At 51.3% G+C, this 17,177-nt stretch overlaps 4 protein-coding genes across 4 annotated transcripts; 3 read left to right on the top strand and 1 right to left on the bottom strand.

Annotated features, from left to right (window-relative positions):
- The first annotated feature begins 24 nt into the window (after nucleotides 1-24).
- Nucleotides 25-5,199, top strand: GGI43DRAFT_390420 (uncharacterized protein). The gene is made up of 3 exons (XM_083204312.1): nucleotides 25-1,102; nucleotides 1,188-3,713; nucleotides 3,785-5,199. Exons 1-3 carry the CDS (start codon nucleotides 321-323, stop codon nucleotides 4,914-4,916), a joined length of 4,440 nt encoding a protein of 1,479 aa, XP_083066123.1. The 5' UTR covers nucleotides 25-320; the 3' UTR covers nucleotides 4,917-5,199.
- Nucleotides 5,200-9,668: 4,469 nt separating this feature from the next.
- Nucleotides 9,669-10,690, top strand: GGI43DRAFT_14546 (uncharacterized protein). The gene has a single exon (XM_083199350.1). The coding sequence runs from the start codon at nucleotides 9,774-9,776 to the stop codon at nucleotides 10,497-10,499; it is 726 nt and encodes a 241-aa protein (XP_083066122.1). The 5' UTR covers nucleotides 9,669-9,773; the 3' UTR covers nucleotides 10,500-10,690.
- Nucleotides 10,691-11,577: 887 nt separating this feature from the next.
- On the top strand, nucleotides 11,578-14,451 carry GGI43DRAFT_14622 (forkhead box transcription factor). Its single transcript, XM_083199367.1, has one exon. The coding sequence runs from the start codon at nucleotides 11,810-11,812 to the stop codon at nucleotides 14,099-14,101; it is 2,292 nt and encodes a 763-aa protein (XP_083066121.1). The 5' UTR covers nucleotides 11,578-11,809; the 3' UTR covers nucleotides 14,102-14,451.
- A 933-nt stretch (nucleotides 14,452-15,384) lies between these two features.
- Nucleotides 15,385-16,379, bottom strand: GGI43DRAFT_378499 (autophagy-related protein 101; the record flags this gene model as incomplete). The annotated part of the gene is made up of 4 exons (XM_083202709.1): nucleotides 15,385-15,404; nucleotides 15,599-15,769; nucleotides 15,848-16,198; nucleotides 16,304-16,379. 4 exons carry the CDS (start codon nucleotides 16,377-16,379, stop codon nucleotides 15,385-15,387), a joined length of 618 nt encoding a protein of 205 aa, XP_083066120.1.
- Nucleotides 16,380-17,177: the final 798 nt, after the last annotated feature.

Raw genomic sequence — 17,177 nt, 5'->3', positions numbered from 1 at the left:
CCAGCGCTCTCTCTGCAGACACTCACTCGTGTACCTCGATAATCACGTACCACTAGCAACGTTAGCATCATTGCGGGAGTTGGCGCGAGCTTCGTCATCACGACTCTTGAGTCTTTTAGCCGCTCTTCTTTTTGTGTCTTTGTTGAACGCCTGCTTTCTTGCTTTGGAGCTTAATTCATTCGTTCTCTCGCTGTTCTCTCCTTTGTCTGCGTCTCGTCGAGCTGCGGAGCTCTCGCGCTCCTCCTTACTTTGTTTGAATCTCCTGAGGATACGACCCGACATCCGAGCGTCCGGCTTGAGAACCCGTCAGCAACCTCACGATGTATTCCAACTCGAACGCCTACTTGAACAGCGGCAACAGTCCTCGCCCGGGAACTCAGCCGCAGCAGCAGTATGGCGGCTCCTTTAACAATCTCGCGCCTGGCCAGCAGCCGGGACAGCAGCCAAGCCCCTTTGCGCCGCAGCCCACGGGCTTCGGACAGCAGCCGATGCAACAGCCATTGCAGCAGCAATACACTGGCTATCCGTTGCAAGCTCAGCCAACGGGCTACCAGCAGTCTCCGCAGCCACTGCAGCAGCAGTATACCGGCTTCCCGGGACAGGCTCAGCCGCAGCAGCAGTTCCAGACGTCGAGCGCCCCGCCGATGCCGTCGATTCCTCAGCAGTACCAACAGCAGTACCAGCAGCAACAGCAGCAACAACCTCAATTCCAGCAGCAGGTGCCCCAGCAGACTGGATTTTCCGCTCCGCAGCAGCAGGTTCCTCAGCAGACTGGATTCCCGGCTCCGCAGCCGCAACAACCGCAGCCCACGAGCTCGACCATCTCTCCTCCTCCGATAAAGCCGCAGCCAACTGGATTCGCAGAAGTAGCTGCGTCTTTCCAGACTGGGGGCACGGCCAAGCCCCAAGGACGAAGAGCCGATAAGTCAAAGACCAAGATTCCCAACATCAGACTGTCGTTTATCACGGCCGCCGATCAAGCAAAGTTCGAGACGCTGTTCAAGTCTGCTGTGGGAGATGGCTCAGCAACCATGTCTGGAGAAAAGGCCAGAGACCTTTTACTACGGTCTAAATTGGATGGCGACGCGCTGTCTCATATTTGGTAAGATATATATGGCTTTGTTACTTTTCAATTCTGTTAAATCTACTGTCAATGCTAGAAAGCGACTAACAAGGGGCCAATCTAGGACGTTGGCTGATACCACGCGAGCGGGACAACTCTACTTCCCCGAATTCGCTCTTGCCATGTACCTTTGCAATCTGAAGCTTACAGGCAAGACATTGCCACCTACTCTGCCCGACCACGTAAAGAACGAGGTTTCCAGCATGGTTGATATCATCAGCTTTGCTGTTCCGGACGAAGGCCCCACGACCAGCCAAGCAAATGTGCCCACTATCGAGCAGCCGAAGCCGCAGCCGCCGCCAGCATCAAACTCTCAGCTTCTCCAGGCGCAGATGACAGGCTTTCCTGGAGCGCAGCAACAAGGCTTTGGAGGCCAATCCCAAGGTCTTCAGCCACAGCCGACGGGTTTCGCCAACTTACAAAACCCCCAGCCCACGGGCTACGGTGGCCCTCTCCCCCCAATACCTCCCATGCCCACTGGATTCGGCGGGCCTGGAGGCATGGCAGCACCACTGAATGCTCAACCCACGGGACGACCTGGCCAATGGGGTCTTGTCAATGCTCCTGCAACTGGACTGCCCAACATTGATGCGCTGCAGGCTCGTATGATGCCTCAAGCGGGCCGCGAAGCTGGCTCTTACACTACCGCTGGTCTTCAGGGTAATGCAGTTATTCCATGGGCTATTACCAAAGAGGAAAAGACCAGATACGATGCCTTGTTCAAGGCTTGGGATGGTCTCAACAAGGGCTATATTGGCGGCGACCAAGCCATTGAGATCTTTGGCCAGAGTGGTCTTGAGAAGCCTGATCTGGAGAGAGTTTGGACACTGGCCGACCACGGTAACAAGGGCCGACTGAACCTGGATGAATTCGCTGTTGCTATGCATTTGATCTACAGAAAGCTGAACGGATACCCCATGCCCAACGTTTTGCCCGCAGAACTTGTCCCTCCTTCTACTCGTAACTTTACCCAGTCCATTGGCACTCTGAAATCAATGCTGCACGAAGAGTCTGACCACCGTAAGAATTCTGGTGCTGCGCTGCTACCGCAAAAGACTGGCGTCAGCTATATGAAGAATCGTTCATTCCGAGGCAGCCCTGCCCCTGCTGCAGGTGGACGCAAGGATGCCACAGTGTACAGGAACGACGATGAGGACTTTGGCTACAGGTCTAGTGCTCGCCGGAGGCTTGGAGGGGCCAATTCGCCCCGGCCTGAATCTCCAGGAACGTCTTCTGTTGGATCCAACGATGACTTGACTCTTGATGAGCTGAGGAAGAAGATTAAGGAGAAGCAAATCTTGCTTGACGCTATGGATTTTGCTGATGAGAAGAACCATGAAGAGGACGACATTTTGGACCGGCGCGATCGACGTGAGGCGGAGGAACTCTACCGCCGTATTCGACGCATCCAGGACGACATTGACTCGCACCCAGATGCCGCGCTGGCTGTTGGTAACTCGGATGCTGAGACAAGGGCTCTGAAGCGCCAGCTTCAGAAGCTCACAGACAGAGTCCCTGAGCTTGCTTCGCAGGTGCGAAAGGCAGAGAAGGCCATCATGGAGGCCAGGCTCGAACTCTTCCGTCTCAAGGATGCCAAGGCTCACCCTGGCAGTGCATTAGCCATTGTGGGAACTGGTCCTGGTGGCTCAGTGACAGAGTCAGACCGACTCAAGGCTCGTGCAAAGGCCATGATGCAACAGAGAACTGCTGCCTTGACAGGTAAGAAGATTGAGACTGCTTCCGAAGACCTGGACGCTCCCAAGAGGCTCGAGGAAGAAAGCATCCGGGTCAGAAATGAGAAGGAGAGCAATGAGCGCATGGTCCACGATGTCGAGGACAGCGTCCGTGATTTCTCGCGAAGTATCGAGGATAGCCTCAACGATGCTGGAAAGGATAACAGCAGCGAGCATGAGAGACGTCGCTGGGAGGATGCCCTTGGTGTCGAAGACGAGGTTCGAGACTTCATCTTTGATCTCCAGCGTGAGAGCCGCGCAGCCCGCGTCCGAGCCCAGGATAAGCGCAATGTACGACCTTCGGCAGCGGACGAGGCTCCTCGGGAACGAGCTGCTGCCCTGTCCCCTCAGCCAACTGAGAGCCCTGCTCCAACCTCGCGCACTGCCACTCCTTCTTCCACAGCTGGTGGTGGATCATACTCTTCATACAAGACGCCAGAAGAGCGTGCTGCGTTTATTAAGCAGCAAGCTGAACAGCGCATGGCTGAGCGCCTTGCGGCCCTGGGTATCAAGGCACCGACTAAGTCTGGAGAGACTGCCGCTCAGCGCATAGAACGTGAAAGATCTGAACGAGCTGCCAAGCTGCGCCAAGCTGAGGAGGATGACGCCCGCCGAGAGGCCGAACGACAGGCTCGACTCAACGAGGAACAGGGTATCCCCCCTCCTGTTGTGGAAGAGCCACAGTCGGCTGCTAAGAAGCCTCCACCACCTCCTTCAAGGAAGGGAGGAAAGGGTGATGGCGAAACGGCCGCGGCCGCGGCTTGGAAGAAGGCGGAGGAAGAGGCAGCCAAGGCCGCTGAGGAGACACGCCTCGCCCGTGAGCATGAGCAGCAACAGCGGGAAAACGAATACCTGCAGTAAGTTTTGCAATCTTACCGTTTTCTTGTAAATATATTTTGGTGATAGACTACTAACAATTGACTTATAGGCAACAAGTTAAAGAGGAAGAGGACGAGTTTGCAGCAGAGCAGCGTGCAGCTGATGAACGACTCAAGGCTCTGGAGGAACAGGTTCGCCAGGGTAAGCTACGAAAGGAAGAAGAGAAGAAGAAGAAGAAGGCGGCTTTGGCAGAAGCCAAGGAGAAGGAAGCCAAGCTAGCTGCTCGCCGTGCAGAGATGGAGGCTGCTAAGCAGCGTGAACTTGAACTACAGCGCCAACTCGAGGCTATCGATGACGACAGCTCGTCTTCATCTGATGAAGAGGAGAGCCACGAGAAGGCCACGCCGCCAGCATCGACGCCTACCCTTGGAGGCAGCCAAATTAGCAACCCAGAGCCTGAGAGGGTAAGCTCGCCACCGGTTGCTGCACCAGCCGCTGCACCAGCCTCTCCTCCACCCGTTCCCACGGTGGTGACCTCTCCGCCAGCCGAGCCTGAGAGCAAGAACCCCTATTTCAAGATGATGTCACAGACATCAGAAGCTTCTTCTCCTGCTGTGCCAAAGGAGGCTACACCAGCGGCCGATGTTTCCACCAATCCTTTCCACCGGATGACACAGGATATCAAGTCAGCCCCTGTCCCAACTCCTGCACCCGCTCAGCCTTGGTCTCGCAAACGAGCCGATTCTGATGACTGGGGCTCAGACAAGTCATCTGACGATGAAGATTCTGACGATGACCGGCCTGGCGCCGGCAATGCTGCCCAGCTGGCGTCTATCCTGTTTGGCACCATGGCGCCTCCCAGGCCGCTCTCTGCTGCTGGTAGAGACTCGTCTCCATCCACGCCTGCTCCGGTGAGCGATGCGGTAGCCTCTCCTCCCCCTCTGCCAAGCGGAACTCCTGTTGGCGCTCCTCCACCTCCACCACCCCCGATGCCCGAAGCTGGATCGCCGCCGCCTCCACCACCTATGGCTCCCATCGGAGGTCCTCCTCCTCCTCCGGCATTGCCTGGTGGAATCCCTCCTCCCCCTCCCCCTCCTCCTCCTGGCGATGCTCCATCACTGCCGGCAGCAGGGGGTCGCCCTGCTGGCTTTTTGGGAGAGATCCAGGCTGGAAGAGCTCTCAAGAAGACGACGACCAAGGACAAGAGCGCAGCTTCCGTCGCTGGTCGGGTTTTGGATTGAGATTGCTGACTGGGTAGCGATTTGAGAAAGGAGAGAGGAGACGGAATGGTTGTATTCGAGTGAATTTAGTTTTATTTGGAAGTTTGATGTTAGATATCACAGCTGAAGGGGGGGGAAGGGAGGGGAGAGAAGACCGGGACAGCGTGTACGTTTAGCACGAAAATGAACACATTGCTCTCATATTTCTGTTTGAATTCGCATGATTTTTTGTCATTTGATGCTATTTTTGTTGTTGTTTAATAAAAGCTAGTAATACTATCATTAATATCAACGTCATCGTTTGGTTATGTGACACTCTCTCGCCCTCTCTTCTTTTTCCTATCTATATATATGAGTGTGTTGCCTTTGTGGTCTGATTTGAACTTGTATAGCTGCATTTTTAAATGAAATCTCTCTCTCTCTCTCTCCCTCTCTCTCTCCCTCTCTCTCTCCCTCTCTCTCTCTCTCTCTCTCTCTCTCTCTATATATATATATATATATATATATATATATATATATATATATATATATATATATATATATACATATTAACAAATATCATGCTTTATTTTTGAAGGCACCTGGCTCTTTGCAGGTATAGTATTTACATTTAATGTGAGATCTTCCGAAGTAAGTCGCATCTTTGTAGGTATAGTAGTAAATCCTATCGTTGCATTTAACATGACATCCAGAACGCCTATGCCTTTACCTGGTGGCACGAACTTTCCATGCTGGGATATCGGTTTGTCGTAGTTCTCTATTAGCTGGTTATAGGGTGGCCTTGGCAAATTGAGAGGTGAGAGGTGAGATGTTTCAGAGTTTCATATACATTGCACAGGCCACGGCAGTTGCATATACGACGATGGCGGCACTGAAGTGTGTCAAGCCGTGCTCGGCATACTACATGCATACGGTGATAACTGTGTGATGAGCCGGGGAGCGTAACACTGGTACAGCACGGAGTTCACACAATGTGCAAGGTCGCAGTAGTGACATGCTCTGAAGTGAATCGAGGTCCGAGCCCATGCGCACGGTATGAACTTTCCAACGCCTGAGACATACTCAACGCTTTTTTTTCGTGAACTACATAGGCAATGTATTCTCTCCTTTTTTTTTCTCTTTTATTTTCTTCCTTTCTCCTTACAAGCAATAAGTAATCGGTGAAATAGTAATACGGAGAGAGCGAAGGAGCAGCGGCATGCAAGATGAGCTGATTGCTTCTGCTGAGGCGAGCAGTATTCTAGAATAGGTGCTATCATGATGGGTTGATGAACTCATCGTGGGGCCGCCGTAAGGGGTAATTAACGAAAAGCTACAAAGATACAAAAAAAAAGTTCAAGGAACGGAGAGAAGAAAAAAAAAAAGGATCAATATGCACAGGGATTGTGAAGCTGAGGATTAATTAAAGGTGCATGCAGTATAGGGCTTGTTCAGTACATGGGTCCAAATGCACGGAATTAATAAAGAAAAAAGCATCCGTATTAGTATGTATTACTATTATTTCTTCTGTTTCTTCCATTTGCTTCTTTGCTGTGCCTTTTTACAGAAATAGAATACAAGGGTCTCGTGTGAGAAAGTGGATTGGGATTTTGACAAGTATACGGCAGGGATTTTGATAAAAAAGAACGAGGGATTGAAATTAAAGATATTCGGTGAACCGAGGAGGAGGATGGGCGGGTTCGGAGAACTAACCTTATTCTTACATAACTTTCAACGCCTTATGCAGGAAGAAAGGGAACAAGAAAGACAATGGGGAGCTTTCTACAGGCTGATGATAGCACTTTAATCTTTTGGGACTTATGAAATTACAAGTAAGCCAAATCCTACATGTAGTCTAATATTTTATACTGGAAAAGGCAAATGCTACAATTGCTGCTGCTGCTGTTGCCGTTTGCTACGAGAGTAGTAGTAAAAGTACTTGTAGCTTTCCAGGTACACGTGTAAGTTACATGCAAGTTACACAGCGAGTGGCCGGGCAAGGATGACAATGAATGCCTTGCATGGGTTCGTGCTCTGGCCAGGGGCATTGCAGGCAAATGGTTTTCTTCCGCTTTACCTCTCTTCTTTTTTGATTAGATCACGAGTACATTGGAATGATAGAGCCCATAAAATCACCGTTTCAATGGGGTCAGGAGACAGAGGGAGAGAGACACCAAGAGGCTCGGCCTGAGACTGTCCTCAGGGACAAACAAGTTGTCTGGTGTTTCAAAGCCGAGCAAAAAGACTAGTAGAAACCCCATTCCCCTCGAGCTTCTTCTGGGGGGACGGGATCGGGATCGTCGGAAGGGGGCCAGGTGGTGGCACAGCGTCTCCATCCAGATAATCATGGGAGTCGAAAAGGGAACAGAGAGTACGAAGTACGAAGCAAGAGAGAGCGAAATGCTGGTCTGTGGAATGGAGGGGCCATAAAAAGACTAGGGCTGGGATTCGCGCTCAAGCCAGCAGCTGACGCGTAGAGTGTTTAATTAAGAGCCTTGGGAAAATTCTTTTCCTCTTGCGCTTGTTTCTTGGTTTCTTTTTCAGCTTCTCTGTTATCGATTGCGTAAAGAGTTTGTTCCTTCCAGCGCCAAGCGTCAATGCGAAAGGATGCTACGGAGGATTAGTCGATGGTTAGAAACAAATAGCAGAGCCAGTAGTAGGCAATAGCTGGCGGTAGTCCGTCATGCTTTGCCTAGCGCGTTTGATGTAAATTACTGCCAGCGCAGCACGACACTAGGAGCCGTATGTGGTACGATCTTGATGATCGCGCGCAAAGGCGAAACTCAAGAGACAAGAGAGATCGAGAAACTGGAGCCATCGGCACACGTCTTCGGACTTGAAGGAACGCTCTATACTAGTCCGAATAGCAAGCGTGTGGTTCGCAGCCAAGGGGAAATTGGCTGTGACGCCTGGGCTGCGTCATGGAAAGCCAGATCGCCGTCGACCATTGCCCCAACCGGGTGGCCTCCATGCGCTTCCTCTTCAGCTTCAGCCTTTTTTGCGTCTCCAGCTGCCGCTTCGGTCCTAATCGTGTCCAAGTGCTATCGCGATAGAGAGGCTCTGGATGCGAGCTCTCGGAGGCTAAAGAGCAGCGGGCGGCACTAGTGTCCAATTGAAGAGCCGTGATTGGACAGACGCGCGACAAAGTAAACAAGGGGGGCGAGACGCGTCTTGGGCTTGGTATGACGCGTTTTTTTAAGCGGCCATCCCACTTCACTTAGACTTATAAGCCCAAGTCAGACTCACCACAACTGAGTGAAGGAGAGAGTGAGAGAGCGCAGAGTGAGAGCGAGCGAGTTGAGGGCAGCCCAAGATGTCATACATTCTCGTTGGGCTGCAGTGGAACCGCCATGTCTTGTCGATTCCCGGCCGCGGCCAATCAGCGTCTCTGCTGTGCCGGCTCACCCCCCTCTGCATCCCTCTATATCGCCGTTTTGTATCCAGATAATGCCCTTCACATGCCTTGCCGGCTGGGGTACGTATCCCAAGTAGGCGAATCAGGGACAGGGTTGCGACCGAATTCGCGGAGGGCCTATCGCTACGTATCACCGAGCCCCATTTGCGGCCTCCGTCCTGGGCCGCCCGGCGGGTGCTGTGGATGAATTGAAGAACCAATTGCCCTCGAGAGCAGCAATCAGCTGAGAAGGTTACGCGTTGTTGTACTCCATAATTCAAGTCGCGTAGACTGTCAGATGGTGGTCATCTGAGTTTCTGAATATCCGTATACACAAAGCGCAGGTAGTAGAAATAGCAACGGCTTGACATGGGTAACGCTGTTTATAGAAACAACAAGGATGAGAAAGATGAGATAAAAAATGGAGAGTGTGAGTGAGCTCTGCGTGGGGGGGAGGAGAGCTTCGTGAAGATAATGGAGGGGGAGCAAGGGATATGGAGGGGTCAATATTGGAGGGGAGAGAAGAGGGAAAAAAGGGAACAAGAGTCAGAAGGGCAGCAGAAACATGCGAAACTGGGCCAGGGCAGGATAGAGTTCGCGTTTGAAACGCAGCAGAATCGACAACGGCCGGCGGTACCTGCTTCTCGGCAAACTCTCTTTAAGCTCGCCGCTGTGGCTTGGATCATTTGAGACATCTGACGGATTCCATCGAGGCCGGCACTAAAGGGACGAAGAAGAAAACTCTGTCTCGAGCGTTGTACGTAAATGGATGATCGGGGCTGATGTTTTAGCCATGGCCATTGAAGGCGATGACGGATGGTCGATGGTTTAGGAAGAGGCTAAGTATTTAGTTTGTCGAGAGAGAGAGAACGACGGATGAACTTTGATTGGGATGCTCGGGATGGCCGCTCCTCATTCTTCCGGGAAGGGCCCTGGCATATGAAAGTGGTGCTATTAGTAGGATGGAGTATTATATGCTATTAGTAGCACAGTAGTTCGTTCGCCTTGTGCGACTCGATCGCCTTTCGGTAGTATGTACTAGGTAGTCGGTATTATTGGATTAGTTGGAGCAGCCAGTTAGTACTATTCTGGCAAGTACCTTTTGGATAGTCTAATACGCCACACTGATATTCATTTACATGCTTTATATAGCAGCACCACTACTATCTTCCCATCTCCGAATTGGCGATGGGTGTGTGTGGTGGGATTATCGCAAATTCCATGTTGCCAGTTTCTGATAGATTCTGTATTTACATCGTATATACTCCATACTGCTGCCTCATTCAACACGTCCATGCGTATGCATACTCGGCCGCAGGTGGGAAATCAATGCAGTAGTGCTTCGTAAAATTGGACCAGACAGCTCGACTCTCGCCAATTGCTGCGCTCATCGCTCGCGCATGCTTGCATGCATCATGCAGGCCAATGCCCAGTAGAATGGCTCGGTTTGTTGTTTATCGATGCAGGTGGGATTCGTGATGCGAAGATGACCTCGGACAGGTCGCATGGCAACCGTAATGGTTGTCGTGATGGCGACGGCCATGGCGAATAATAGGAGCCTCTGGAGGCATGGATGCATTCAAAAGGGACTTGATGCTCTCATCTGGCGTCCCATCTCTTGCATCCCATCCCATCCCATCTCTCGAGTTCCAACTCTCGCACACGCAGTCACACTAACACTAGACGAGACGCAAGCCGCTCACACCCTCACACTCGCATATCTCACAACCTTGCCTAGCCATCCATCCACCCACTCACCCACCAGCACATACCATACACGATACACTTACATACACACTGTAGCACAAGCCATACTAGCACATCCATGTACGTATCACTGCTACTGCTACTGCTGCTGCTGCTGCTGCTGCTATTTGCTGTATGCCTGGCATTGTCCAAGGCCAGACGATGCTGCGTGCATCCATCGCATCGCATCGCCCAAATCTGCCGGCAGCTATTACCTGTGCTCCGTACACTTTACTTACATGCTTCTGGCGCATGTAATGCAGTCGTCACTTACAGGCTCCCTGCTCCGCTCTGGCACAGCCCTAGTCGATTCGAGACAGCACCCATCGATCGATCGTCGAGGCCACGCAGAAGCACTGCTGCACGTAAAGACAAGACCAAGTGTCGAAAGAGCCGTTGCATTCTGCATTGCATTCCCTAAGACACGCCCCCCTTCGGCTCGCCTTTTCGCAAAGAGAGAGAGAAAAAGCTTCCCTTGGTCTTAGGTCTGGCCTTTTGCCGAGAACGCGCGACACGCCCTCAAGAGTCCAGCCCGTTCCGTGTGAAGGAGGGGCTTTTCAACCACTAATACTGCGACCACTGCCACCCTCACGTTTGTACTTGCTGGCGCCGGTACCTGTCTTGTACAGTACCTGCCCTTGCAGCATCTCTCGTCTCCTGCTGCGAGACTTGCACCTCCCTGCAACTGCCATCGCTACTGCTGGATACTAACTACTACCCGCTGCATCTCATCGCACCACTCAACTGCAGAAAACCAACAGCGCCATCGTCCTCCGCCATCGACTTCACTTCCTTCACCAAATCCAATCCCAGCGCCAGACGCACGGGTACAGGCTGCCGCTGGCCCCTTCAGGCTTGGTGCGCTCTGCTAGTTCCGGGCTGGAGAAGCAAGATTTCTGCACTGCAAAACCCCTGCCCCGGTCGCTCGTGTCAGCCTAGACAGCTTCGCAGCCAATCCGCTGCGCTGCGCATCCCTGACGCGCTGGGCTTTGCACCGCCAGGGATCCCCCCTGGTCGACGATCCACTCGGGCCTGTTCCAAGGATCCAAAAGTTTGTGCTGTGCTGTGCTGGCGCCGCTGCCCTTGGGCTTGTGCTTGTCTTTGTTCTCCCTTCCAGCGATACTGGTGAGTACATGCATTCCCTATTACAGCGCCCGTCTCCCCTCATCCTGCTCGACTTTCCTTTCCATCTCTTCCATCCCGCCTCTAATTGCGCCTCTCGGTGACAGCTGCTCGCTCTTTCGCTGCTTTTATTAGCTTTCCCCGCGCGCCCAGAAGAATAAACACTCGAATCCGATCCAACGCGACGCTCATCCGGATTTCTCACCTTTTCATCACCCGCCTTTTAATCCGATCTCAAGATTTCGAAAATCTCTAGAATTTTCATAAATTTCATCTGCGGGTCCGAATCGGCTCTCCCGCCAGGCATCCCATTGACAGCCGAGAAAGCACAAAAGGCACCAGTAAAAGCCCCGTCAGGGCCGTGATTCCCCCAAGCCTTCCTTGTATCTGCCGCCCCACCGCGCCTGCAAGTGACGGTGACCTCAGCGAGGTGAGCACAAAATCTCCCATGGTTGAATCTCTCCTCTCGTTCCTTTTCATTCTCGGGTTTCTTTAATTACCCTCAGCCCTCCCGGAGCTTTGCGATGCGTCCATGCCCTTCGCCACAAACGGCGTCGCGTCTTTTTCCCTTGTAACCTCGGCTGACTAGCGCGCCTAGACGCTTCACGGCGATTCACGCACAACTTACTCCACAGCTAAAGAGCCTCACGTCGAGGCACTTGCACCGGCCGCAATGGCCCAGCCGACGCGTTTTTACGGCTCTTCCAGGCCACTGGATGTTTTTAACGACGATGCATTCTTTGACAACGAGGCTCCCATGACCAGCCACGCACCCATGCCAAATCCCACCAAGCCCATGCGTCGTCCATTGGGCACTTCAACTCCCAACGTCATTCTTGAACCAGCAGTCTCACACAGCTCCAAATTTTCACCTTACAAAGGCAAGGCTCCAAGGGCGCCGCTGAAGCCGTCCCACGGCCTCAACAAATTCAACGGCATATCGATGGCTCCTCCTTCAGACAAGACGCCAGTGACCGATTCACTACAGAAGAAGCCACAGTTGTCCAACTTCAAGACCGGTTTACAAAAGCCCCAGCTCAATGAACCCGACGCTTTCTTCGAGAAAGAGAATGTCCACCCTCAGATCTTCCCGGGACCGCCTACTATCGACCTCTCCGTGGAGCAGTACTTCCAGAACCCCCCCGGGAAAAAGGGACTCATGGAGGCCGCACCCATCAAGGAATCTCGAGTCAGCAAGAAGCCCAAGGCTGATGAGCAGTCGCTACCACCTCACGACTCATTCCCTCCCATCACCGACGATGGCACAAAACCGCCTCACAGCTACGCTCAACTCATTGGAATGGCCATTCTCCGATCCTCAAAACGCCGCCTCACGCTTGCTCAGATCTACAAATGGATCAGCGACAACTACTCCTTTTACAACCCCAACGATGCTGGATGGCAGAACAGCATTCGACATAACCTGAGCCTTCACAAGAACTTTATCAAGATCGAACGACCAAAGGACGACCCCGGCAAGGGAAACTACTGGGGCATTGAACCCGGCACCGAATTCCAGTTCCTTAAGGAAAAGCCGACTCGGAAATCTGTCCCGACTGGAGAAAACCTCCCTGTCATGTCCACCCGCCTCGAACCATCTCGACCAACGCCAGCACTAATGCCCGAGCCTTCGCTTCCACCTCCGGCCCCAATTCATCACCAGCATCATCACCACCATGCGAACAGCCTCCCTCCTCTTCCGACATCTCAGGCAACCTTGTCAATGCCTCTGGAGCCGTCATCAGATGCTACCATTCTCGTATCAGACAATGCGCCTGCTGATGACCTGGCCGACAAGGGTCCTGACAACGAACTACTACTGGAATCATCCTTCTTCTCACCCCTACCTGCTACTTTGCATTCCACCCCACCCGTGCCCCGGGCAGAGCGACGGAATGGTACACCGCCTCCCATGAACCGCAATCCTGCCTCGTCTGCAACTCGGACTCATAAGCGCAAATTCGCATCCATGGATGACAGTGGCTACATCTCTTCTTTAGAATCATCTGCCATGCGACCGAATGCGGCCAGGTCAGCTTTCTTTACATCTGAACCTGATCGACGCCGCATCAAGCGTGGCCGCGCCGAGGAGGAGATTGCACGACTAAGAGGATCATCACCTTTCAGCCCAACCAAGACCCGGCCATTCTCCAGCTATGGAATTAACTCATCGTCACCTTTCCGACCGTCTAGCGACAACCAGATGCCCCCTCCCCTGACCCCTGTCGTGAAAAAGGTCAAGGCTATTGTCCAACCACCGCCTTCGGTTTCTCCCAACACCAACCTACGCATTCACCGCGCCAAAGTTAGCCACATGCTGCAGTCTCCTCTGCGAAGAGTAGCCAACCTTACCAACGACGACAGCTTACCTTGGAGTCCTGCTTTCCGCCTAGACGACAGCATCTTCAGCTTTGATACGCCCAATGCTAGCAATCTGCCCGATTTTGACATTTTCCAAGACCTACCAGTGGATGACGAGAATGTGTTTGACAGCCTCGGCCCTGCATATACTGGTTCACCTGTCAAACGCTCTGTTAAGCGCGCTCGCCTTGACCGGTCTATTTCCTCGTCAGCCATTGGAGAGATGTCAGCTTCCAAGAAACTCCTCGGAGCAGCACCTCTGCTCAAGGCTCCTGATACGCCATCTCAATTCCTGGAGACACCGAGCAAAGTCTTTGAGGGTCTAAGCTCTCCCTCCAAGCTCTTTCAAGAATCACCCATCAAGGGTGCTTCACCAAGCAAGTTTGCTTCCTTGATAGAGCTTCCAGGTGATGGCGACTGGCCGTCTCTCCACATTGATCCCAATGACTTTGCTACGGGCGCTGGCTCTGATGGTTCAGATTTTACTGGTCTCGATATCCTTCAAGGTTTCGAGAGAATTGGATCAGGCTCACAGCAGCCATCTAAAGGCGTGAACAGGAGTGGAAAACCTGCACTCGGTCGAAGCTTTTCAACAACATTCTAAAAAAGGAGAGCTTACAACATAAAACTGGCGCTTACGAAGGGGATAGCAATTACGATACCTTTTTTTTTTAATGACATAATGAAGACAGAAGAAGAAACGACACAATAAGAACGATCCAACTGTTCTTTTCCTTCTTGCACGTCTAGCTTATTTTTATTATGAGCAAACCTTCCTTCACACGACTAAAACGATGATTACTGGTGTTTTGACGCAGAGCGAGGTTGAATTTTAGAATACGGCGGGTTCGCAGTTCTGCGTGCAAAACCCAAACCCCCCTTTTGGGCTTCACAGCTTGCTTCTTACGGGTAACGATGATTCTGAGTACATAGTATACCAATTTCTTTCTTTTCTTGTTCACCCTCCTTATTTTTGCGGCATTGGAATACGACTACGGCTGATTCCAGAAAATGGAATTGCTTGGCTTAGCTGGTATGGCTTGGACTTGGGACTTGGCTTATTGCGAAGGGGTTTGAGGTCTTATTTATCCTTTTCTCTTTCTTCCTCTTTTATTTCCTTTTGATCGGCTCTACTTTTGTGCGTCTTTCTTTCTTTCTTTTCCTTTTTTTTTTTTTTTTACTGGACTATTGGTTGGAAGCATGGAGTCTGGATTTCACACAAACATGTCGCGTACGCGCGTATGTAACCTAAGGGAAACTTGGTATTAAGGGAGGTTTTTTTGTGAGAGACCTTTGACTGGCTCATGTTTGTATCTTTTTTTATTACCTTTTTATTTTACTCTATCTTATTCTTTTTATTCTCTTATGGATTAGGGTTAGGAACGGATTATCAACCTTTGGGATTTCTTCTGCCATCACATGATAGGCTGTGTGTTGTTTACTTTTTAGTTTTGCCTTGTTAACTTTTTTTTTTCTTTTGATAAAAGAAAAGGATTGGCCTTTTGTAACAATTTCAATTCAGCTATTTGCTTCACGTTTGACAGTTTGCACCAGTTCTGTGGACGTGTGATAGATTTGTAGAGCTACCTTGGTAACTATAAATATAGTCCAACGCCTCGAATCGAAAGCTACATTAGGCAGCTTTGGAAAGCTTGCTCTGCATGCTTTCAAACCCATGGGCGTGTTTGTGCTGTGTGTGCGAGCGCGTATGAGCTGGGGGGTATTATCTATTACCTGATCATGCATTAATAAATAAATTCAAAATCCATTTCACCTCCTATCCAGGTATCCCAAAACGCCGATATAGAACGCCTATATACAGTTTCGTCTCGTTTGGAACGAAGGCCCCAAATGGGGCTCACACGCCGGTTTCCCCTTCCTCCATGTCTATTGGGTTGAACCTTTATCTGTCATTGTCATCGTAGTTGTTGTATTTTGATTTGAGCCATCGCAGAGGGGCGATGATAAGTTGAAGTCGTAAATGTCGTTGCGTTTGCGTTTGCGGATAAATAAATGAAAGAGCGAGGGTGAGTGGGAGAGGCGACTCCAGTTTGGGATGTTGCATAAGGAAAAGAACCCAGATTTCAGTACATTCGTATACGAGACAGCCAGCTAGTTTCTTTGGACTCGACGTTGATCTTGTAGGGAAACGGGTTACCGCCTTGAGCGGTGATGGGCGGAATATGGTCTCTATGGGTGTTGACGAAGGTGACGATTTTCATGGCGGTGGTGAAGAGGGTCTGCTCCATGGCTCTGCGAACTTTTGCTCGTTCTGCCGATTTCGAAAGTTAGTATCAGCCGATACACATACATAGTTTGAGCTTAATCCAAATGAAAATCATATTCTTACCATTTTCAGTTCTCGGTTCGGCAACAGTCACTTTGATCGTCCACGTCTCCCAGCAGACTTCCTCCACTCCGAGTGACGGCCACGGCTTGCGTCGTTTCTGATCGAAGAACTGGACGGTGATTTGGCCTCTTCCTCCGCTACCGGCGCCATTTATTCTGTCTCCCTTCGTTGGCGCGCCCGAGTTTGACAATCGCTCTGCGTCGAGTTGGCGATCGAGTGCGGAGACGCGCTGCTCGATCATAGTCTGGAGCTCATCGTCATTGACGTAAGGGAGAGTGACATCCAGCACTTCATGCGTTTGCGGGGTGAGAGAGGGGAAGAATCGGTTGAAGAAGATTGTGTGTAGTATGCCTGTGATTTTTGCGAAGTCTTGTCAGCTCGGAGAGATAAAAACTTATTTGATGCGACGACACATGTATATGTATTTGCGACGCCTCGCAAGAGCCAATTAGTTACCTTTAACGACGTCGCGGACAGATCGAGGGTCCGTAAAGACGTCCAATATGAATTCCGGAGGCTTCTGTGAATCCATTTCTTCTTTTCCAGAGGAAGGCCAAGGCAGCCGTTGCTGGGTTACTTCGTCGCTGGTTCAAAAAAAGGAAGGCCGAAAAGGGAAAGTAGTAAAAAATTTTCCCTTTGTCTCTCGATGTCGCTCACTTGCGCTCTTCTTTTTTTTTCAAGATGTTCAATTATATATCACCACCAGTGGAAAGCGTCGATGAAGAAGAAATGGATTGGCCAGTGTTATCTAGTCTGTTCTGCGAAGAGGCGCATTGCTGATGTTTAAGCCACGGTCTCGGGGTCTTTTTTGAGTCAAAAAAAACAAGGTTGAGAGTCGTCAGCAGGAGCAAGAGTCACCAGACCAGATCTCGAGGCTTTAGCGACAGGAGGCGGTGGTTTTTTGTTGGAGATTGGGGTTCCCGAAGGGACCGTAGCGCCTAGCAGCGGATAGACAAGGAGGCCTTCTCGTGCGCAGCTGTTGCAGGGAGCGATACAAAAGGGAGGAGGCGAATAATTGTCAGATGCAACAGGAGTGAAGAGCTCAGATTAAAATTGTGCCGCAAGTATGCAGGCCTGGATGCTGGAAGCGAATTGAAGCGAGGGGGTGGGGGATGGCAGGAGAGGGGCAAAAAAATACAGCGGCTGGATCGACCAGTAACGTCACCGGCTTTGGCACTCAGCATGCTTATTTACTGGGCTGCTTGCGGCAACGATAAGCGATAAGGTAGGTAGGGGCAAAAGCGCTGAAGGCAGCAAAGGGCGCCTGTGCGTTAGCAGCTGACCGTATCCAAGCCAGCGTATTAACTCCCCGGTGCTGGCTGTGCTGTGC

The sequence above is a fragment of the Trichoderma evansii genome (assembly GCF_050947405.1).
Source record: "Trichoderma evansii strain SZMC 28006 chromosome Unknown GGI43scaffold_1, whole genome shotgun sequence".
Taxonomy (NCBI): Eukaryota; Fungi; Ascomycota; class Sordariomycetes; order Hypocreales; family Hypocreaceae; genus Trichoderma; species Trichoderma evansii.
The sequence above is the reverse complement of the archived record's forward strand: the minus strand, read 5'-3'. Positions and strand labels throughout refer to the sequence as shown.